The sequence below is a fragment of the Schistocerca cancellata genome, chromosome 3, assembly GCF_023864275.1.
Source record: "Schistocerca cancellata isolate TAMUIC-IGC-003103 chromosome 3, iqSchCanc2.1, whole genome shotgun sequence".
In the NCBI taxonomy this organism is placed as follows: Eukaryota; Metazoa; Arthropoda; class Insecta; order Orthoptera; family Acrididae; genus Schistocerca; species Schistocerca cancellata.
The window spans coordinates 272314617-272338492 of record NC_064628.1 but is presented as its reverse complement, the minus strand read 5'-3'; the positions used below and the strand labels follow the sequence as shown (position 1 = coordinate 272338492).

The 23876-nt window shown below is 37.0% G+C and overlaps 1 protein-coding gene across 1 annotated transcript in view; it reads left to right on the top strand.

Annotated features, from left to right (window-relative positions):
• Nucleotides 1–12476, top strand: part of LOC126174932 (attractin) — a 281000-nt gene extending 268524 nt beyond the window's left edge. Inside the window, exons 22-23 of the mRNA XM_049921387.1 lie at nt 2505–2619; nt 2840–12476. Coding sequence (XP_049777344.1) covers nt 2505–2619; nt 2840–2976 — 252 coding nt within the window. The 3' untranslated portion in view covers nt 2977–12476. The remainder of the gene's footprint in view (nt 1–2504; nt 2620–2839) is intronic.
• Nucleotides 12477–23876: the final 11400 nt, after the last annotated feature.

Genomic DNA, 23876 nt, shown 5'->3' with positions numbered 1-23876 from the left:
ACTTGGAAGAGCAGTTGAACGGAATGAACAGTGTCTTGAAAGGAAGATATAAGATGAACATCAACAAAAGCAAAACGAGGATAATGGAATGTAGTCGAATTAAGTCGGGTGATGCTGAGGGAATTAGATTAGGGAATGAGAAGCTTAAAGTAGTAAACAAGTTTTGCTAATTACGGAGTTAAATAACTGATGATGGTTGTCTAAGTAGAGAGGATATAAAATGTAGACTGGCAATGGCAAGGAAAGCGTTTCTGAAGAAGAGAAATTTGTTAACATCGAGTATCGATTTAAGTGTCAGGAAGTCATTTCTGAAAGTATTTGTATGGAGTGTAGCCACGTACGGAAATGAAACATGGACAATAACTAGTTTGGACAAGAAGAGAATAGAAGCTTTCGAAATGTGGTGCTACATAAGAATGCTGAAGATTAGATGGGTAGATCACATAACTAATGAGGAGGTATTGAATAGAATTGGGAAGAAGAGGAGTTTGTAGCACAACTTGACAAGAAGAAGGGACTGGTTGGTAGGACATGTTCTGAGGCATCAAGGGATCACAAATTTAGCATTGGAGGGCAGCGTGGAGGGTAAAAATCATAGAGGGAGACCAAGAGATGAATACACTAAGCAGATTCAGAAGGCTGTAGGTTGCAGTACGTACTGGGAGATGAAGCTGGTGATTGTAAATTAAAATCTCTCTTAGTTTATCGCTCAGAAAACCCAAAATTTATAAAAAATACATCTAAAGCTGGGTTGGCTTTGATTTAGTAGTTGAATGCTAAAGCTAGGGTGAGAGCTGTCCTTTTTGAGGACTGGTTTGGTCACCGCTTCATACCTGAAGTTGAACATTATTGCCAATTAAAACAAAACCCATTTAAAGTGATGTTGTTAATGGACAGTGCATGAGGTGATCCTCCTGTTACTCTAATCAATTTTGACACTTGTGAAAGTTGTATTTTTGTCACCAGATGTAACCACCATGCTTCAGCTGATGGACTATGGAGTCATTAAAACATTTAAAGCTTACTAGATGAGAAGATAGTTTGCGCTTCTATGTGAAGCTATTAGACAAAACAGTGAGCCCTCCGCTAAAGACTTTTGAGAGCAGTTCAATGTTTTTGATCTAATGAGAATTTTTGAATAGTCGTGGAATGAAATTTCACAAAAAACTTTAAATGGCATCGGGAAAAACTGTCCAGTTTTCTTTCTTTCCCTCCTTATACTCTCACACCCTATTCCCAACCTCAACACCAACCCACCCCTATCTGAAACCCAGGGGGAATCGGTACCACATCCTGATCAAATTCATAATGTGAGTGAAGAAGTGACCAGTTGTGTCAGAGAGTTAAATTTAGAGTTGGATGGTCATGAAATTCAAGAACTGCTGAAGTCACACAATCATGAGCTGAGACAATTGATAAGTTTGTAGAAACGCATGAGCAAGAACAAAACAATGAACAACCTGAAACCTGAGAATAATTTCAGTCAGAAGATTAAATGACAGTTGCAAATTTGACAGAAGACCTGAGTTAGTTGGAAATGGATTACAAATTTTAGAACAAATAGACTCCAATGAAATGCTCATTTATGCTACAGAACGGCGAATAAAAAGTTTATTAGTGTTTCACGAGGAAATTTTGAGTAGGAAGAAGAAAAAAAATTGACTCATCACATGACATTTTAGGTAGCTTTCTACATCACAATAACTTGTATTGTTGAACATTTTATTAAACTTTTTTTCTAATATGTTGTTTTTGTTAGTCTCCAATTCCAACTGAACATAATTTGTTTGGATTTATATGCAAAATTGGATCCCAGCTTATGCAAGTTCAACTTACATGGTTATCTCTTGGTCCCACATATCACGTAAGTTAGGGGTATTCACAAGCCGTGTATGGTATATAGTGAAGTGTACTTTGCGTGCCACTGCTACTTACCCCGTCCTGTTAGTTGTGAATGGTCTGCGGGAAGAATGATTACTGGTTAACACAGCGCAGGTTTTCATGGCCAGTTTCTGTGTCCATGGCGTTTTTTGTTTTATGGACATTAGGCTGTGGTTCAAGTCATATTTCTGTACCGAAATTTTGATTCCCCAATGCTGGTACATAACCAGAGACTATAAAGACTCACATAGCAGTTCCTGACTTAAACAATCCCAGCAAGATGAACTGTTTATACTTATGCATGTAACATGATGTCATCAAACCAAGGCCTAAGATCATGGAGTCATGTTGATGGTTGTTATGGAGCTTGTGGTTTGGAAGTGTTAGTGCTGTTTTCTTTATTTAGCACTGAGGTCCACAAATTGTCTAATTTTAATCCTCCTCCTTTTTTTAAACACACGATATCTACTGCTGCCACTACTCCACAAATTCCAATCAGTGCCCCATCCAGCACTGTTAAACATTGTTGTGTGTTTGATGCCTTCTTTGTTGCCTTGTTCTTTATTTGAAATGGGTTGTCAAACATCATTGTAGACATTCTTGTAAGAATTTATTTGTTACAGGATTCACCAAGTCCCATAGCACTTGAGCCTTGTTGTGGAAACAGAGCAGCAGTTTTGTCCCTGCTGGTCAGGCTTCCAACAGGTGGCGAAATGTATACGCCTCCAGGGCAGTCAGGTAAACACGTGGCTTTTCCTACACAAAATGATAGTTAAAAAAATTATGACTAGCTCAATCTTCTTATGATATTGTAATAATTGGACTACTTTACTTGAAATTATGTTACTTATAGAGTTCTTTTATTTTTTAGGTAGAATAATGTGAATATTAATTAATAGAATTAATTAATTAATAGAATTAAAAGTTTTACACACAAATATACTACTCTTGTTTTCAGCTGGATTAGCAGTTGCATCGGCCCTGGTGACTCTTGGAAACCCAAGGAAAGTGAGCATAGATCCCACAGGAAAAACTGAAGCAAAGGCAAAATCTCGAAAATCTCTTTCAAGTCAGCATCCTGACAGCTGTATATAGCGTCATATCTTCAGCAGTCCCAAGTTGGCTATTTCGTGAAGTTCTCATTCAGCACTACTGTGTGCAGAGTGAGCAAGCTGTGATAGTGTAGCATGCCACAAGATTCTTGCTGTGTCATTAGTTTAGCTGATCGTGTGAATCAACAAACTGGTGTCTAATCCAAAGGATTTCTTCTGTTTTCTACAAGACAGTGTGCTAGGTATTAAGTTTTTTAAGAAAAAAAGGAATCTAGTCAAAAGACTAATGTTAAGTGTTCACTTACCATCCTATGTGCTGGTGCATCCCCTTTTTGCAATCCTCTCTCCCGGTGTTATCTAATGGACTGATTAGTAACTTAACGTATTATTATTCTTATAATTATTTGCATTTCCTGCAAAGCATAAGACTTCCATTCTCTTAAGAGAAAGTGATATCTTTTTATATAATCTAAATGTGAAATTAAAATAGGGATATCGAACTTGAGTAAAGGTAGATGAAAGAACAAATTTCAGTAAGTCAAAAGACAATTATAAATGTTGTCAACTGAATACCTATAGCTGCAGAGATCATTTCAGTAATTAATAATGAAGAGGGAAGGTAATTATCCCTGGACAAGCTGGTCAGTAATAAGAACAAAGTATGGGCATGAGACATAGTGCATAGTTTTGGTACATGTGATGACTGTCAGAGACATTAATACAGCACTCCAAAAAATTAACTGAACTCTTCAGTACATCATTCTAGGAATGACAAGATTTGAGAGTGTGTTAAAGAGTACAACAAAATTCCCACTCAGGGGGGAAGGTAGTGTATAATCAAAAAGAAATAGGTCTAGGGAGAACAATTTAAAAAGAAATTATGAATATTTTGTATGTTATACTGTGAGAATGTGATCTATGAACAGTTAAAACAGGACAAAGACCAGAGGAAGGATGTTGGACAGTTCTGAATTTGTAGCTAGTCATTTGTTGAAGAGAAACTGCCCATAAGTAATTTGAAAGAATATTGAAGTTGTGGACATGGAATACCAAACAATCCTTGCACATATTAGGTGGTAATATTCTTTAGATGATACAGTTCTTGGTGAAGAGGATGCTGAAACAGAAATATCACATCTTCCGAAATTCTTCTCAGACTTTTTGTAAAATTTAACATCAGTAACTGGGCAGGTGAAGGCTGTTATATAGCCTACTATTAAAAATGACAAATTTCCTGTAAAACTTTCATTAGCCATAATGAAATTTGCATTTCACTAAGTGTACACTTGCTTTTAAAGTGATGTTATTTGGTCACTTATAATAAGCATACACATTTAAAATCTTATGAAGTTATGACTCACTTTGTGATTGATTCTGGCATTATTGAAAATTTGCTTCAAAATAAGCAGTCCAAGCTTGTAAATTTCTGTTACTGTTTTTACTCATGATGAAAACCCCTTCAGTTATGATTCTGTGCTCTGACATGGTAACATACTTATCTCCAGTATATAGACTCCAGTGATGAAATTATCATTTAGGGTGTAAGTTAACACTAAAAAGATGTCCACAAGGAAGGGGAGCTGCCCACAGTCTTTGTTTTTACACTCCATTCACTTGTGCAGTCCAGATTACAACAACATTCAATTCTAAATTTAACATTGACAGTCACTGTTTACTTGTTTGAGGATTACACAGAATGCAGTTTCCACTGCTGGTCCTTCTTTTATATAAAATTGCCCCCCTATTAATATTATAGTGACAGAGCACCACTGGTTTGATTGTGTCATGATTGTTACAAAAGCATATTCCCTTGTCACATTCATCCACTATAGAGTTTAATTGGATGTTGTAGTAATGTGTGCCATTTGAGATAACAGGTGTCTTAGTGTATATCCTCCAGTGGTATTCTTGTACAGTCTTCAGTTCCCTTGAACGCCTGCCAGATTTAAAATTTTACAAATAGTGTGTGACCACAGTTTTCTCTATAGTAAGTCTAGCAGCTGTTGTAAACTTCTTATGTCTCTTTTATAACTGATGCGTGCATTGTGGAACCAAGCAGGCTAATGCTCTAATGAAGCAGTTACATGTGTGAGAGATACACAATTTGATCTGTGATGAGTACAGTAACATAGACCAGACCTTTGCCCACTGCCCCCAATAGCTGATAAAATTAAAATGACTGAAACCAATAGAATTGGGATAATATGCAAGGCAATGTAATATCATACACATACTATCCTACTATGCCACATTAGCCAGAAAGTTTTGAGGCCATGGAATAACTAAATGAAGCTTTTGTCAGTAGTAAATAGTAGCATTCAATATTCCAGTAGTAGTAAGTACTCAGTTTGTGAGGTAAATGTACCAAATACCTTTTGTTGTGTCAGTCATCAGGGCAAATCTTCAACAAGTGAACAGGGTCTATGAGTAAGTGCTTTAGGATTATGTCCTTTACAGAAGGTGCAGACTTGAGATGCTGGTTGAAGTAGAGCCTGCAGTTAAAGGGGAAGTTTCTGTATGGAAGTTGAAATGTTGTTGATTGTTATGGCAGTTGTAATGATATATTGTAACAAAAAGTTACTCAATTAATATTGCATATGAGTGCTGATGTATAGAGGCTCCATACATCAAGAGTCTTTTGGGGAACATACCACTGTGACTAGAGTATGTACACTCAGGCATTTTTTCTCTAAAAAATTATTCACGTTATTATCCTCCAGGATATTGTGTCCCCATAAAAACCTTGTGCTTACTTTCTCTGTCTTATGTAATGACGTGTCTCACTATCAGAGCAATGGTATAATTGGATATACGTATGCATTATATATGCATATACTACATAGCCACTTACTACTTCTCATTGCCTGTCCCTGATGGTAAACATATGTATACTGGTGTTAAGGAAGCTTGCACCATGAACAGCAGATAGTTGTGTGCTCCTTAGAAGTTTACAAAAACGAGTGAAATTTGGTATTTGTTCTCCAATCACATACGTGCTCTTCAGTGCCAGAACTATCAATATTTGTTGCTCTATGTAAGGCGCTGGGGCTCGCTTTCAACTACTAATGTCTTACATATCTTCTGAAGATATTTAACAATATTGTGAAAAGGATAGTTGCTACTCACCATATAGCGGAGATGTTGAGTCGCAGATAGGCACAACAAAAAGACTCTTAAAAAATGAGTTTTTGGCCAACAAGGCCTTCGTCAGAGATAGAAAAAACACACACACACACACACACACACACACACACACACACACACACACACACACACACATGGCCGCAGTCTGTGTGTGTGTGTGTGTGTGTGTGTGTGTGTGTGTGTGTGTGTGTGTGTGTGACGAAGGCCTTGTTGGCTGTAGCTCATTTTCTGACAGTCTGTTTGTTGTGCCTGTCTGCGAATCAGCATTTCCACTGTATGGTGAATAGCAACTATCCTTTTCATAATATTGTTACATTCCAACATGGATTTTCCATTTCTGAAGATATTTCTTTCATATGTGATTCACCAGACCTTAAGGGGAAATTAAGTTTGTTATCCTTATGTCTGACACATTTATTTAATTTCACCCTGTCCTCTTTCTCCTTTCACTGCTTTACCCCCAAAATTTGTCTTTAACTGTGATAAACTAATTTTTATTATTTTACTTTTCTTTTTGTCTGTGCATGTAAATATTTTTCTGTCTGTTGGTTTTATGTTTTCATTATTTGTAATAGCATTTTTGTTATGCAGGGTCTTGTTTTTCTTTTCCATTTTATTGTTTCTCTTTTGACTTTTTCCCTTGTCCTTGTCCTAGTGTTTGTCGGCAACATATTATTGTAAATGGATAACTCTTATTGGCTCCTATGGTGCATAAGTGTGGTTTCTGGCATTTGTTCTTCAGATGTTTCTGTTGTGTACTTAATGTCCTATATTGATGAAATGCCTCATTTTTGCTGCCTTCCCTCTTTTTCCATGATGGGAACTTTCCTTTATACAACCTTTAGTATTTACTTTGTATATTGTGACTACACAGCATTATCTACTGCAGTTATGTACACATTTGTAACTACCTTTATTCAGTTTGATACCTTTTCATATTGTTGTCACAAACTTTACAATATTTTTCAAAGCGGAGAGAGATGATAACAAAATACTCAGTTTCAGAAAATGAACTAAAGGATCTGAAGTAACCATTGATGTAATTATTTATCCTATGAACTGTTTTTACTCTTGTAAAAAATGAAAGTTTATTATTTGTACAGTCTTTTTTAATATATTTTTGTAATTTTCAAGTACACATTTTTATTTTTATTTAATGATTTATTTATTTATGAGCATATCAAATGTTATGGAAATGGTCTTAATGTGTTAAATCATATACATATTCATTATTTGTTCCGTTTAATATTGTTGTCCTGTACAGTGCATTTAATAAGTCCAGTATAAGGACTCATTATATTGTTGTGAAAGCAGAATTCTTTTCCTGGTACATGCTTATCACTATTTTCTAGTTAATATTCATAATTTGACTAAGTTTTATGTATGTGGTATTTTTTGCTGTTTTTAATGCATCAGACTCTGCATTTGTTGGCAGTATTCTGATAACTTGTTTCAAAGGAACAACAGTTTGTTTATGTTGGCACAAACATTCCTTTGTACTCGCAGTACATCCTTCCTATGCAATAATTTGTTTTAGAAATGAAGCCTTGTGTGTAAATAATGTTGGTTTATAAAATCAGCCAATATTATTTGGTGGTGATATTTGTATGTAAGCATTTCACATCCAAGGGACATCAGACTAAAATTAATTTTAGTTGTCATTCTCTTAAATTCAGAGTATTGTACATTTTAGTCTTTTTTCTTCTTCCTTCTGGTTAGAAATGTACCACTTTAATTGCACTTTCATGTGCTTGAACAGTATTTGTTTAGCCCTAACAAAACTACAAAAATGTAAAGTGCATGTTGCCAATCTGCAGGAAATGTAATGAATGAAATTGTGTTTTATGATAGTCTTTTGTATGTCACAAACACAGTTCTCAGATTTTATGGACAGTACCATGTGGTAGCCACAACAATCATAATCTGTGAAAATCATCATTACTGACCCTACGAACCAGGTATTTTTGAAGCCCTGTGAAGTTGAAATGGAAAGGCAAGGTGTAATTACAGCCTGGAGCTGTCATTCTGTTTGTGAATCATTTGCAGAAGGCATCGTAGAAATAGAACTGTCAGTGAACAATGTGTATATGGCCAAATCCCATTTTTAATCTGTCATGATTAATCAAACCAGTGTTTATTGCCCATGAAGTAGTAAATTTGATTCTAAAATTTTTGGAATACACATCAGTGTAATAGAACAGTCAGGTAATGTTTTCTTAAGGAAAGTGAAGACTGTATGCAGACCATAAATTTACTTTTAGTTCTGTCACTGTTGTTAAGAGTTTAGCAGTTCACTGGTAATTTGTATCGATAGAGAGGTCATCTTTGTTATATTGATTGTACATATCTGTTCAGTTTACTGACAATCGAAAGCTTAAAAGAACATTATTCAATAAATATTGCTCTTTGTTCACATTCCACCACAGTTAGCTTGTCGTAACATCATTATGTCGATACACTTGTACACTCAGTCACATCTGCAACACACACACACACACACACACACACACACACACACACACACACACACACACACACACTTTGAAATTGATTTGGTTTAGAAAAGTTTTCTAATTTGGATAATGAAAAGCCTGTGGTTAACAATAGTGTGTGATTCAGCTGACAGACCAACAATCATTTTAAAGTAGTTGGACTGGTTTGTGGATAGACACAAGTAAATATAACTTCTTCTAAATTGTTTAACTCTTTATTCATGTGCTTGTACCTTATATGCATCTGTCCACCAATCAGAACTTCTCCTTGTTACTGTGTGGTAGTCTGTCCAGCCAGCCATTATTGATTTATGTTTGGGTAAGAGCCTTTGTGTCAGTCTATGCTCTATAGGCAAAACTGCACCAAATTTATTATTAAAGAAGTGATACAGTAGTCAAACATAGTTTCCAAACAAAAACATTTACACCAACAAATCATTCTACTGAATAGGAAACATTTACTATCTACATAAATTTGGGATGCACTTAGAAAAGTAGAGAAGTCTAAAAAGTGGGTGGTTGTGAAGGAAAGCTATAAACATAGATTCATTGATAAGACTTTCTAATGTGGTTAGAGATTGGATAAACAATTGCCTTATTCTTTAATTATGTTCTTTGATGTGTTCAAATGAGTTGTTGATTCCATATTTGAACAATATTTCGATGACCAAACCACTCCCTTTCTTCAGGAACAGCAAGCTGTGCAATTAGTGTACTTGCTGCGTGCTCTCCAGGCAGACTGTGAAGTATTGTTGGTGCCATATTTCCACTTACACCAGAGTTTGTCTCCCAGTACTGGCTACACCCTTTGATGCTCATTTACTTTTCTGAACCTGCATAGTTATTCCATGAAATACACATTTTCTCAGTATTTCCCAGCCCTGACAGATGAGAAGGCCAGTGATATCTTACTAAATAGAGTCTCATATCCCAAGCTTTAAGTGAATTGGAACCTCCATCCCATTTTATTAGATTTACTTAATCTTTATTTTAAAACATTCCTTACGCATCTGCCCTGGACACTTTGCACTTTCATCATAATACTGGGTACATAATATTTCGTTTCATGATAATATTCAAGACAGTGCCAAAGCTGCATTTTCCTTGTTGTTTTAGTATAGTGTGTCAGTGATGTTCCTTTCACATCTCCTCAACTGTTTAATAGTCTAATCCATATATAACCAGCCATTTTACACACATATTTCAAAGTCCTAAAACATCTTAAACATTACTAATATGACTTTTAATCTTTATTGGTGTGAGTGTAATACATTTAATGCCATTTTTCTGTAGGAATCAACCAGTCTTTCCTGAGACTGGGCCAGCATAAGATGATTCTTATCTTTTCTATTTCTGTCCAACTGCGGTCTCAGACAGTGTTGATTTTGACTGCAACACCCACTCCGTTTGTCAATCTGTGTACCCATATATGTGGAAAATTGTTAGAAGGTGTTGTGGTTCTTTGGTGCAGCTCTCTTTGTCTGGTTGTGATCGAACTATATAGACTAGAATCTTTAGGACAGAATTTCTTTATGGCAGATGATAATAACTGAACATCAAACAGAGAAAACTTGAGTGATGATGTCTTTACTTGTATATTCTATTGTATTTTGGAGGATTGTAATTTTGTAGATGGTACTTTCTGATAATTTTCATCATTATTCATTATATTACCTTGTCATGTTACAGTCCTTGGGTCATGATACAAATTTCAAAAGCTTCAGTGATGGCTGATATGTATTCCTTGAAAATGCTGACTATATTGTGGCTGTGTTGTCTTCTCACTCTTCATTTGTTCTCAGGTATGGAAGAGACAACTATAAAGATTGTCAATAGAATGCATATTTGCGTTCATTACACTAAAAATGAGAGAGTAGTGGTGGTGAAAAACCACTTGGAGATCTGATTATCAGAGTAAATAGATTTGAGCTTTCTCACTTTCCTCCACTTTTTCCAGTTAGGCCAGAAATTTGACATGGTGAAAATGTCAGTTATAATTTTGAAAGAAAAAAATTAAGAGTCACATTTTTCATGGATAAATTACAAGAAATTGGTCTGAAAATAGTGAATGTAACTGTGTTGCTGCAGATCACTGATTATCTAATAGGAATACCCCTAATGAAATTTCTGTCTTCAAGGGGATCAAGAAAATTATAAGATAGATATTTTTTAAAGGAAAAGGAAAATTTTGTACTGCTGCAGCAGAAAGAAATTAATGAAGAGATGCAAGACAGTTATTAAACCTGAGGTGGCTGGTGGTGTTTTAATATTCTGATTGCTTGTAGCAATGTTATTGGAATGTGTGAAGAGAGCGAACATTTTCAGTGTGTGAAGAGAGCGAACGTTTTCAATTACCTTATTAATTTTGATAACTATTTTTTGTTTTCTATATATTATTGTACCTTAGTTGCAGTCCTATCTTGCTACCAACTACAATCCTCTCCCTCCCCCTCCCTCCTACATGTGCGCGCGCGTGCACCCACACACACACACATACACACACGCACACACAAATGGTTGTTTTCCTCTCTTTTATTTTCATTGTTATCTGCAAATTAACTACCAACTGTATTTTTGTGGTTAGTTGTAATTGCCTGTCTGTTTTTCTCATCAGTGCATATGTTAGGTAGCAATTGCTGGTAACAAGATGCACAGTTGTAATTACTTTTCTGGTGGTTAGCAGTACCCTTTGCTTTGGCTCTTCACCCAGCATCATATGAGAGTTCACATTTCAGTTGATGTTTGTCTTGTCTTCAAAGAGCTGTTATTATGGGTATTGATACTGCCATTTTTCAAAGCAGTTTCTGGATGTTTATCAAGTGAAATAATTGAAGAGAGAGAAAATGGAAACTAAACAACAGTGAAATCCGATTTTGTATCTCAGCAGAGATTTCAGTTTACAGAGAATTTAACATTTAAGCCTTGTTGATAGTATCCACAGTATGGAAGACAAATAAATGCAAAGTTACTTGTAAGTGCCATTAGACTAGTTGCTTATGTTGTTCATTGCAAATTATGATAGAAAATGCCAGTTGTACTCCATTGAAGGACAAAAAGGCATATGGTGATGTAGAACATACAGCATTTATATAAAAGACCTCATGCCCCACAGGAAATTAGAGATAGTGTTAAATTTCACTGTTATAGATATATGTGCAGGTGTAGCAGAATGTTAATCATTGCAACTGCAAAATTCTTCCTCCTCCATCATCATTAGTTAATTCTTGACTTCTGTAAACATGTCACCTCCAGAAAGTATATCAAGTATTTGGCAAATTTTGATAGTGAGATGACCTCTTCAGAAGTACTTCTCTTTATTTCCTCTTGGGTGGTTATTATGTGTAACATAAAAGAGTGTGCAGTGAGTTAACTTACTGTGTAACAGTAAAAGTTTTCTATCCACTCTGGTGCATTACTCTGTTCTAAATGCTCAATAAGTCATTTGAAGCCATTGAGCTCACATACACCCTTACAAATCTTTGATGATGACGTCTTGTTTTCAGTTTTTCACCAAATATCATAGTTGCCACATAGGTCACAGATTTCACTAAGCAATTTACTTTAAAGTAATGCTGAGTTATTTGAAAGAAGGTAGAAAAAATAATGTTAATATCATTTTAATTGGGGCAGAGTAAGTGACATTTCATAAACAGGTTTAGTGTACCTGGATTTTTGTACATTATTAAAAATTTACAGGCTTTAGGCATTTCCTGCAGATTCTTCTTCATTTTAGTCAGTTGTATCAAACATCATTTTAAACATCTAAGCACTAATTTAATATGAGAACAGAAAATTGAGGGAGTGGAATGAGGGAACAAAATAATAATATAGTGGAGGTGCTCGCCTGCATAGCATTCATTTATTGCTGGAGTTGTTTAAGAGAATATTTTGCAGTGTAAAAATTATCTACCATTTAGTGTCTGTGATGAATCTTGTTTCTGGGATTTGTTTGTGTTCAAGTGCGCCATTCAAAATTTTCATCTGAAATTCAGTTAAATCAAATACTCTAGCACACAACATGTTCACCAATAATCAAATATTTGTTTGCTAAGTTTGCTTTCCTTTTCTTGAATTTTGTGCTGTACAAGCACATTTCCACACCCTTCTCTGCATATAAATGTAATATTTGAACTTTTATTGCAACACATCCTGGCTGCGCTCAAATAAGACTTGAAATACATTTATTGCTTCAACTTAGTTTTGAATCCTTTTCTTTCTCCTAGCAGTTTATTTAGACAATCAGTTGCCGTTCTTTTCACTGCCACCTTACATGAAAATTGGTTTCATCATGAATAGCATTAGGCAGATTTTGAATTGGTGATGTATGACAGATGGAAGCTTGACTCATAACTGGAGATAATAGTGTAGTGTTAATCCAGTAGTTCTTACACATGTTTTAAATAAAGTTAGTACCAAAAATTATGTGTGACTCAACAACTTTTAATTCAGTATTGTTTATCTTAGACATACAACTCAATCCCTTTATTTTTAAAATTCTGCTAGGCAGTAAAAAAATTGTTTCTTATTATTTAAAATATTGGGTGTTACGTGACAAGCTTGCAAAATTTATTTGTTCATTATCGAGCAAAAATGTGTGTGCACACATGCACACATGCGTGCGCGCGGGTCCACACACACACACACACACACACACACACACACAGTGTCTCATTTGAAACTTACAATTGCAGCCTAAGTTTTGATAGGCTTTTGATTTTCTGTGCAGTAGAAATATCATTACAGACTAGAGACAGAGACCACAGGTTGGCTTTCCTTGTGTCGGTAATAACTTTTATATGAAAACACTAGGCACTACATTCCTGACTCAATGAGTAGTCCACATTACATGTATTTATTTTTAACTTATTTAAATATGTTAGATTAATATGTAGGCCTAAAATAATTGCACTGATTTGCTGAGAATACAAAAACTGATGGGTTAACCATTGAAAAAAAATGCAATAATCAAACATTGTGAGGAACGATCTTCTTTTATATATATATAAAAGAAGAACAAAATTGAGTGATAATGTCAATATCTTTGTGAAGAACATTGCTTCCTGAAAGAGATTACAGTCTTCAAGGTTTCCTTGGCATTGCTTTTTTTCTAACTTGTATATATGTTTATCCAGGGAACTTTATTGTGTGATGAGTGAAGTTATTGGTGCTATGAGAAATACTGATATGTGTTAATGGTGTTCGTGATAAAGACTGTTATGGAAGGGGTGTCATATGTATATGTGTGTGTGAATGAGTGGCTGCATGTATCTTCAGATACATATAGCACATAATAATATCCATATATTGGTTGAATAAAAATTTTGGATAGCCCTATTACCTCTGATTAATTTGTAGATTTGTTAAAACTTCTGATTCCAATGTTAAATAAATGAAGCACCCTTTCAAAATGACAAATGTGATTAGTTATTAATTACGTGTGAAATTAAGATTTAGTACTAAATTATACAGGGACTGTATCAGTTCAATGGTTCATATCTTTATCATCCAACTAAATTATTGTACCAGAGCTGCTTTATGTCATTTAATGTAAGTTGGTATTCTTCCAAATGAATTGACAATATTTCAAGTTGTGGTTAGAAATCAGTTCTACAAGCAATTTAGATTGTAATCAGTTGTACCTGAGACATAAGAATGCTTGAGATACTGCAGATATTTTCATTTATTTATGAGAATCTAGGAAATAAGAAAGTTTTTGATTGTGCAAGAATTCTGCAGCCTGATTTCATATCTTTTATGGGAGTAAGTAAATGATTCATATGCTCAAAGACTGCAGTCTCCTACATTTGGTTATTGGTGTGTCCACCAGATGTACATATTTGGATTATTTCAACTGTCTTTCATGGAATGAGAGATATAAATACAGTAATGGCTTTTTCTCAATGCTTTCAGGAACTGGAATCCAGTGTGACTCCATAAATACTGTCACTTTTAGATTTGTTAGTATGGTTTCATTTAGATTATGTTGGCCTCAAACTGGAAAATTTGCTTTAATTTAAAACTAAAAGCATCATAGATTTTAAAGGCAGAGGAAGAAATACAGGATGTCTCACCTAACCCTGCCACCTCATATATTTCCAAAAAGAAACAACATGCAGTTGGCCAGGGTTTCACCTATGACAGGGCCTCACATACTGGGCAGGAATACATAATCCATATAGGTCAACAAACGTCACTTTCAACAGGAAGTTAGATGTTTTTTGGCACATTATGTTTTATGCACCGCTGAGCTCTGCGATACATGTCCTGGAAACTTTGTACAAAGTCTTCCTTTGGGATGGTGTTCAAAAGCCGGGAATATCATAAAATCCCTCTCCTTTCAAAGCGAGTTTGAGTCAAGGGAATAGAAAGAAGTCTGGAGGATTGAGATCCGACGAGAATGGTGGATGCTCAAGTTGCACCACCTCCTTTTTTGCCAGGAACTGTTTGATGATATTGGCTTTGTGTGGGTGAGTGTTATCGTGAACAAAAAAACCAGGATCCTTGTCGTGTGTACTGGCGTCGTATCCTGTGTAGAAGTTGTGTGAAACGGGTCAAAATTTCATTGTACCATGCTGCATTCAACATCATTCCTTCAGGTAGAAATTCCTTGTGGATAATGCCTTGACTATCAAAAAAGGTGATGAGCATAATTTTGATGTGTGACTTTTCAGCTCTGACCTTTTTCTGATGAGGTGATTTCATTAACATTGACAATACGGTTCAAGAAATTGGGTGTCGCATCCACCGTTTTGACAAATTCCTGTGAAGCCTCTAAACATGCCTGCTTCTGATCATCAGTCAAGGGTATGGGATGAAAAGTTCTGCCTTATGCAAGACACCTTTTTTCTTTTTGTTTCACCCATACATTTTTAAGCAGTTTTGTGCTATTGCAGTGGGTTCTATTTTCATTTGTAACTGTAAATTTGTTGTTAGCATATTAACATTTGCATTGTTTACAACTTGTGGAATTTTCTCTGGAAGAGTCGTTGTTACTTCGTTAATAAGCCTAAGTTACTGTAGCCGACATTCTTGACGATTGTCAGACACGGATAATGTCATAAATTTTCTGAGTTGAGTAAACTTTGTCTTCCTTAACGCTCACTTTGCACCAGCTGCCGTTTATCACCCATGTAGATCTTCCTATATATTGTTTAATTAAATCTGTGGTCTTTGGTTATCCATTTCACAAGCTTTCCTATTACAATAAAATTGTAATAATTATACAGAATACTTTCTTTTAGGCAGCTCAGTTTTAGTTCTATGTCACTTGTGTTAAAAATAGCACAGGATATCCAAAACAAAACTGACCCCAAAAGATTTCCAGCGTAAACAGCAAGGAGAGAATTATGAAACTCTCCGAAATTAGTATAAACATCAGAAAACATTTCTCGAGTGAAAGCTTGTAGAAATGTTAAACATGAATGTGACTTCAGTTACCTGTACAAGCGGAATCAAAGTATTATCATGTCAAAGTATTATTGAAAATGACCTGCATCATTACTCTTACAAATTTCTATTGTGAATAAGTTCAAGCTTGTTGTCTAATATCCATGTGTTCAGTTCTACCTGTCTTCTGAGTGATGTGGTGCAAGGACGTCAGATCCTCAGCTGTAAGGTGAAGCTAGTCCAGTCTGTCCAGGTTTGAGAACTCAAGACACACGCCATTATGCACCAAAAAATGGTCGCCAATGCCTCACCTGTTTTATTTTGACAATTCTGTGTGTTCAAAAAATTCATTACAAAAATACCTCTACATTTAATTTAGTAGGTATATTTCCTGAAGGATGCAGTAATAATCTTACATATTAAAATGTAGATGAGGAAGTGACCTCTAATTATAAACCTATCACCCCCTCCCCCCATGCTGTATTCAAGGCTTCTAATGGTGTAGATAATAAAACTATATTATTGTTGTTGTTGTTGTTGTGGTCTTCAGTCCTGAGACTGGTTTGATGCAGCTCTCCATGCTACTCTATCCTGTGCAAGCTTCTTCATCTCCCAGTACCTACTGCAACCTACATCCTTCTGAATCTGCTTAGTGTATTCATCTCTTGGTCTCCCCCTGCGATTTTTACCCTCCACACTGCCCTCCAGTACTAAATTGGTGATCCCTTGACGCCTCAGGACATGTCCTACCAACTGATCCATTCTTCTGGTCAAGTTGTGCCACAAACTTCTCTTCTCCCCAATCCTATTCAATACTTCCTCATTAGTTATGTGATCTACCCATCTAATCTTCAGCATTCTTCTGTAGCACCACATTTCAAAAGCTTCTATTCTCTTCTTGTCCAAACTATTTACCGTCCATGTTTCACTTCCATACAATGATACACTCCATACAAATACTTTCAGAAATGACTTCCTGACATTTAAATCTATACTCGACGTTAACAAATTTCTCTTCTTCAGAAACGCTTTCTTTGCCATTGCCAGTCTACATTTTATATCCTCTCTACTTCGACCATCATTTGTTATTTTGCTCCCCAAATAGCAAAACTCCTTTACTACTTTAAGTGTCTCGTTTCCTAATCTAATACCCTCAACATCACCCAACTTCATTCGACTACATTCCATTATCCTCGTTTTGCTTTTGTTGATGTTCATCTTATATCCTCCCTTCAAGACACCATCCATTCCATTCAACTGCTCTTCCAAGTCCTTTGCTGTCTCTGACAGAATTACAATGTCATCGGCGAACCTCCAAGTTTTTATTTCTTCTCCATGGATTTTAATACCTACTCCGAATTTTTCTTTTGTTTCCTTTACTGCTTGCTCAATATACAGATTGAGTAACATCGGGGAGAGGCTACAACCCTGTCTCACTCCCTTCCCAACCACTGCTTCCCTTTCATGCCCCTCGACTCTTATTATTATTATTATTATTATTATTATTATTATTATTATTATTATTATTATATATAATTAAGGAAACTAAAATTGTGGTGTTATAGGCATTCCCCGTGTAAGGATGGCTTTCTGTCTTGACAGTAGAAACCAGAGGGTAACATTAAGAAGTGGCATGACAGGAATAAGGCTAACTCAAACTGGGGAAAAATTAAATATAGTGTCTTGCGATGTTTGGTGCTTGGCCCACTCTTGCTCTGCATGAAAAATTTATGTGGGACATAGGAGCACTCTTCAAAAACTTGTGATGTTTGCTGATATACTGGTCCAAACACAGTCATTCTGGGCACAGCTAGGAAAGTGATGGACAAGGCTTACCATTTGTTCACATCAAACAGTTGAACACTGAAGTTAACACGTTGGTAAGCTGACCAGAAAGCCCAGTGCTGAGTGACTTGCACTTACGAATATCTTTCATTATATTGAAAAACAAAGATGATGTGACTTACCAAATGAAAGTGCTGGCAGGTCGACAGACACACAAACAAACACAAACATACACACAAAATTCAAGCTTTCGCAACCAACGGTTGCCTCGTCAGGAAAGAGGGAAGGAGAAGGAAAGACAAAAGGATATGGGTTTTAAGGGAGAGGGTAAGGAGTCATTCCAATCCCGGGAGCGGAAAGACTTACCTTAGGGGGAAAAAAGGACAGGTATACACTCGCACACACACACATATCCATCCACACATACACAGACACAAGCAGACATTTGGCTTTACAAATGTCTGCTTGTGTCTGTGTATGTGTGGATGGATATGTGTGTGTGTGCGAGTGTATACCTGTCCTTTTTTCCCCCTAAGGTAAGTCTTTCCGCTCCCGGGATTGGAATGACTCCTTACCCTCTCCCTTAAAACCCATATCCTTTTGTCTTTCCTTCTCCTTCCCTCTTTCCTGACGAGGCAACCGTTGGTTGCGAAAGCTTGAATTTTGTGTGTATGTTTGTGTTTGTTTGTGTGTCTGTCGACCTGCCAGCACTTTCATTTGGTAAGTCACATCATCTTTGTTTTTAAATATATTTTTCCTTCGTGGAATGTTTCCTTCTATTATAACCATTTCATTATATTGATGTGCAGATAATACTGTTAACATATTTTCCTTAATTTCACTCAGTACTGTGCCATGAAATAGTCTTCTGGGGCAATGCAGCTAAGATAAAGAAAAGTACCCATTCTATAGAAGCATGCAATAAGAATACTGTGAGAAGTTCATAAGCAGCCATCGTTGCAGAAGTTGTTCAAGGACCTAAAGATTTTTGCACTTACGTTAGAATACATTTATTCTTTACAGGCATTTGTGGTTAATAACACATGTAGATTTAGAATGAACTGTGGAATTCATAATTAAATTACTTGAAGTAAAAACTACATCCATATATGCTATGCATCCCTGCATATGGCTCAGAATGGAGTTTTATAGTCTGGTGCAAAGTTTGTAACAATTCTTAACAGACATCAAGCAAGAAATTGAAAATCTCTGGATAGTGAAAAACAAAGAAAAAGAATACCTTGTTAACTACACCTGCAATTTATCGCAATATTTGGACTTGGGAAGTATATTCCACATAATGCAAATGTTTTTACAACACTTTCTCCAGTCCTGAAATTATCCTGGCCTACTGTGGTAATCTATTGATCCCACACACTCCATGAAACTAATTTCTGCCCTGTCTGTCCTGGCACTTCCTCCCAATTCATGTTCCTTCACCCTCACTATGTGCCACTCCCTGGTATCACACCCTCCGGTCTTTTCCCTTCTCTGTTATTCCACTTCCCTCTCTGCTATTCTCCTCCACTTTTCATCCCCCTCTCCCCCCTCCCTCTCACCACCACCACCACCACCACCAGCCTACAGTCTTGTGATGCTGCCTTTGACAGCTTTGTCCTGCCACCTTCTAGTCTTTGCATGCTCCTTGAGACCAGCACTATTCTCTCTCTCCACCCATACCTTGCTGCCCCCCCCCCCCCCCCCCACCCCCTCTTCTCTGCCCCATTCCAGATTGTTGCTTTTGTTCAATGTAGCAGTTATTTGTTCAACGCAGCAGTTACAGCCTGGCCATATAGGTCGAAGATGGTGGTCAACTGTGCATGAAGTGTGCCTGCTTGTGTGTTTGTGTTTTCCTATCATTCCTCAAAAAGGCTTTGGCTCAAAGCTCATTGTGTAACAGTCATTTCGTTGTGAATGCGTGCAATTCAATGCATCATCTTTATACTGAGGAACAATCTATCCTTTTCACACTTTTTCATATTCCAATCTGAACTTTCCACTTTTTAAATGCTTGTATAAAACATATCTTTGTTGTGCCAATATGTAATCAAATGGTAGAATTCTATGTAATCAAATGGTAGAAGTCTGTGTTAAGTCACATAAATACTTTTTTTGCAGTATTAGATAAAAATGGCAACTGAGAAGTATACAAGGAGAAGCAGAGGCAAAGTCACCAGTGGCCTATACTTCCTAATGGAAGATTCAAGTAGCATCACTCAGGTACTTTCTGTGGTAACTCAGAAGTCCAATGCAAGAACTCACTTGACATACACAGGTGGGGCAAGTATATACCACACCAAAATAATGGTTCATCAGATGCTCTTGTCTACATGTGCATTTCAAAGCTAAGTTGTTGAGCCAGGTGCCATCGTGAAACTTGCTGCTATCCTTGATGAGTTTCCTGTATCTGCTGCAGTCCTCAGTGAGCTTCTCCCATTTGTCACAGTCAATATGAAATGCATTCAGTCGTGCTGCTTGATGTGAGCTTTAAAGTGCATTCCAGGTCTCCCACGGGGTCTCGTGGCATATGCTGTCTGAGTAAGTAGTGTGTGTCGGGTAAGATGAGAGTGATCCATACAATGTAAGTATCCTTGCCACTGGAGGCAACATTCCCTGAGTGTGGCAGCGATACTAGGTAAATTTGCAGCATTCAGGACCATTTCGATAGTCACATGGTCCCTCAGCGTTATGCCTAGAACATTTGTAAGCACTGCAGATTGAAGGTGTAGCTTGCATTCTTATTTGGCATATAATGTCCAGCTCTTGCATGAAACCTGTTGAGTGCGAGGACACAATTTCAGTCTTTAGTAAGATTCATTTGAAAGTGTTCTGTTAACAGTTATGACAGGAAAAATATTAGCTGCTAATGACTCTCCATGTGCATCAGGATGGCAACAGAAAAAGTGTGTCTGAGAGATGCAGAGATCAACCCTCCATGGGATGTATGTATCACACTTCACAAAATGGGCATTATTGAGATTCAAGAAATGTTCAAAACAAACTTGCACCATGAACATTGAATGAAAAAAAGGTGTTCCACAGTCATCACTAAGGTTTGCACAATCAAGATTGAAGGCAACCTCTGTGGGAGTTATAGACTGTGCAGGATGTTCAGCTAGGTATTCACTGTTAAAGAATGCATATAGAATCATATTGATGTAATGGGGTGATGAGATTTGATGGAATGTGATGGTGTGCAACTGAATGCAAAACAGTCTGTCGTTTAGCTTGTTGTGAAACTGGCTGTCCTTTAAGGTGTAGGTGTAGATAGTGCAATAATATTTTTTATAGGCACGGAAGAAACAAACATCCAGAGCCTGAATTTGTCTCCCTTTTTGGGAGGAATAGTTTGTAGAGCATAATTTTTATACACAGACCAGGAATCAAACAAAAGCAAGTTACTTTGACCAGCTATTGGCCAAAGGCAGTGCTCATACCATAACTGTTGTTCTCTTACACCCGTTCTCCCCTCTTGCTTGCTGTGATGTAAACATTCCCTACTGCCCTTGCAAGATGACGCACATGAGAAAGAGTCTCAAGGGGCCAGAGCACCTCCAGTTTCTCATAGCGCAATAAATAACTTTCCAGCCAATTTACCATCTAGATTAACAGTCAGCATAATTGTATACAAATGCATTAAGCCATTGATGTCGGTTGATCTTGATACAACTCTCTTGGTACCTTTAATTTCCAAGGTTCCTTTCATAAGCATTTCCTTTTCAAATCTTGATTGGTGGAAATGGTAAACAAATTCCTTACTGAATGACGGGATAAGTTTTGTTTATCTCATCTACAAGTTTTCGGGCCGATTCCACAGTTTGCCGTGCATCGTCAAAGTTGTTTGAAATTTTGCTATCATATGTCTTCCAATTCTGTAGCACTGTTTGAAGTTATTCAACCATCTACCGCTTTCCTTGAAATCACCATAATCTGTTACACACTATTTGATGTGCATAACGTAGTAGGTCACTATCATGCACATCCTGTAAATTGTATCAAACATCCTTCAAATGAGCAAACACCAGTTTTTGTAGCGAGTATGCCTTGTCCTCCCTTGAATATGCATAGTTTTTTTTTATGAACTATATGGTCATTTTACTGCGAACTTATTCTAAATCTGTTTTTTCCTTTGCTGCAGATGTTCTTCCACATATGTAATTATGTTCAGTTCACTGGAGAGAGGATTTGCAGTTCCCTGTCCAACAAGGATCATGAACTAAATGGCTCAACACCTGTTTCAATGTCATTTTCACTAGTCAAGCACATTTATCATTATTATACTCCTCGTGTACATTGTCTGCACAGTCAAGTGTATATGACACCACTTGACTCATCTTGCAGAAATACTAATATTTCATATGTCACTTCTTTCTCATGCTGTGAAATTTCTTGGGCTCCTTTCAGACAAAATGTCAACTTCAGCAACTGTTGTTACAGATATGTTGCAATGATTGCTTTGTTTATCTTTGCCATTGCTCTGTTTTGTACCAACACCACTAGCAATGTAGCACTGTTGTAAGTTACTCATCGACTATGCAGTTCAAATACACTCTGTAGCCTCAAGCTGTGCTCACCATTCGATACATCCAATCCAACCCTCTGTTGCATTAATTACCAATATTGTGGCTGCATGGTAGACAATATGTGGGGCATCAAATGCCGTAAACATTATTGACCTTTTCTAACCTCACACCCAAGAGGTTCCTTCTACAAGGAGCACCTTACAAGAGGGTGCTAAGCACGCATGATTGATAGATAAAGACTTTTGTGGCCCCCAGAAAGTGTTTGCTGTCCTATACCTCTGTACAGAGCTTGCTGAAAGTGTTCACCGGTTTGCCAATTCTTGTGTTTATTTCCTCATCTAGAGAAGATCTTTAAGACTAGTGAACCGAGGTTGCAAAATTAGTCAGTTACATTCAACAGGGACCATCTGATCTTACGGCAGGCATATTTGCGTATTCTTGTGTCATAATCAGTCTTCATTACATTCACAGACATGGAGAACAACATGCATGCAGCATCAAATTTGACCATAAGCCTTGGAAGGTTATCTGGAGTATGTGCTATGGATGCTGCATCATCAGTGAATAAAACGTTACTTGCAAGTAAGTATTCACAATAGTGCTTGGATGTGAGTAATAAGATGATGTAAAGCTTCCCATCAGCCCTGGTATGTAGAGGGATGCTCAGGTTTGTTTCACCGAAAAGAACTTTTAGAAGTAATGAGAAGAATATACCAAACAAGATGGGTTAGTATATAGCCTTGATGAATTCCTTTTTGCACACAAAACGGATCTGATGTACTTCCTCCAAATATCACAGCACCCTCAATCTCATCACGAAAATTGCTGATCATCTTTGTATCTCCCTGTTGACTGTGTCAAATGTCTTATTTAGATTGATAAAAGCGATGAGAGATGGGGTCTTCTGCTCGCAGCAGTTTTCCTAATTCTCTCAGACAGTCAAGATCACATCAGTAGCAGATCGCTAGGCTCAAAATCCGTGTCAAGACTCGGGGAAGCTCGGCAAGCTTCTTCACTGTGTCCAGCACCACATAGGAAAATGCTTTTTCAAGAGTAATCAGCAGTGAAGTTCTGCAGTAGCAATCACCACAGTTACCATTACCTTTGTAAAGGGTCAATGTAGGCATCACTCTTCATCCTGCTGTGATCTCATTGAGCGGCACCTTCAGCAATGTATCGATTATCTTTACTCATGGAGCATTGACAGTGGCTTATGTTCTTCCACTGGTGAAACTGTTTGTATGAATTTCTGACGGCGCAGTTGGTTTCTTCCACCGTCCTTATATCTTCGGTCTGTTGTTCTTCTGTTCATTGAAACTACAAAATTCCAGGGGCTCATGCTTCATAGGAAACTTTCTTGATCCTCCCATGTGTCTTACCTGCCAGCTCACTGTAGACGGTCCTTCAGTGTCCTACATATTCTCAGTGGTACATCCTGGGGAGAAGATCAAACCACTCTCCCCTGTTTGTACCAGTCCCTTGCCCATTCGAAACTAGACTAAGGTTGTTTCGTTTATGCATCTGCTCAGCAGTCCCTCTTATGCTGTCTCAATACTATCCACCATTGCCACATTAGTTTTGCCAGTGGCAGCGACTTTTACACTAGCCCAGTT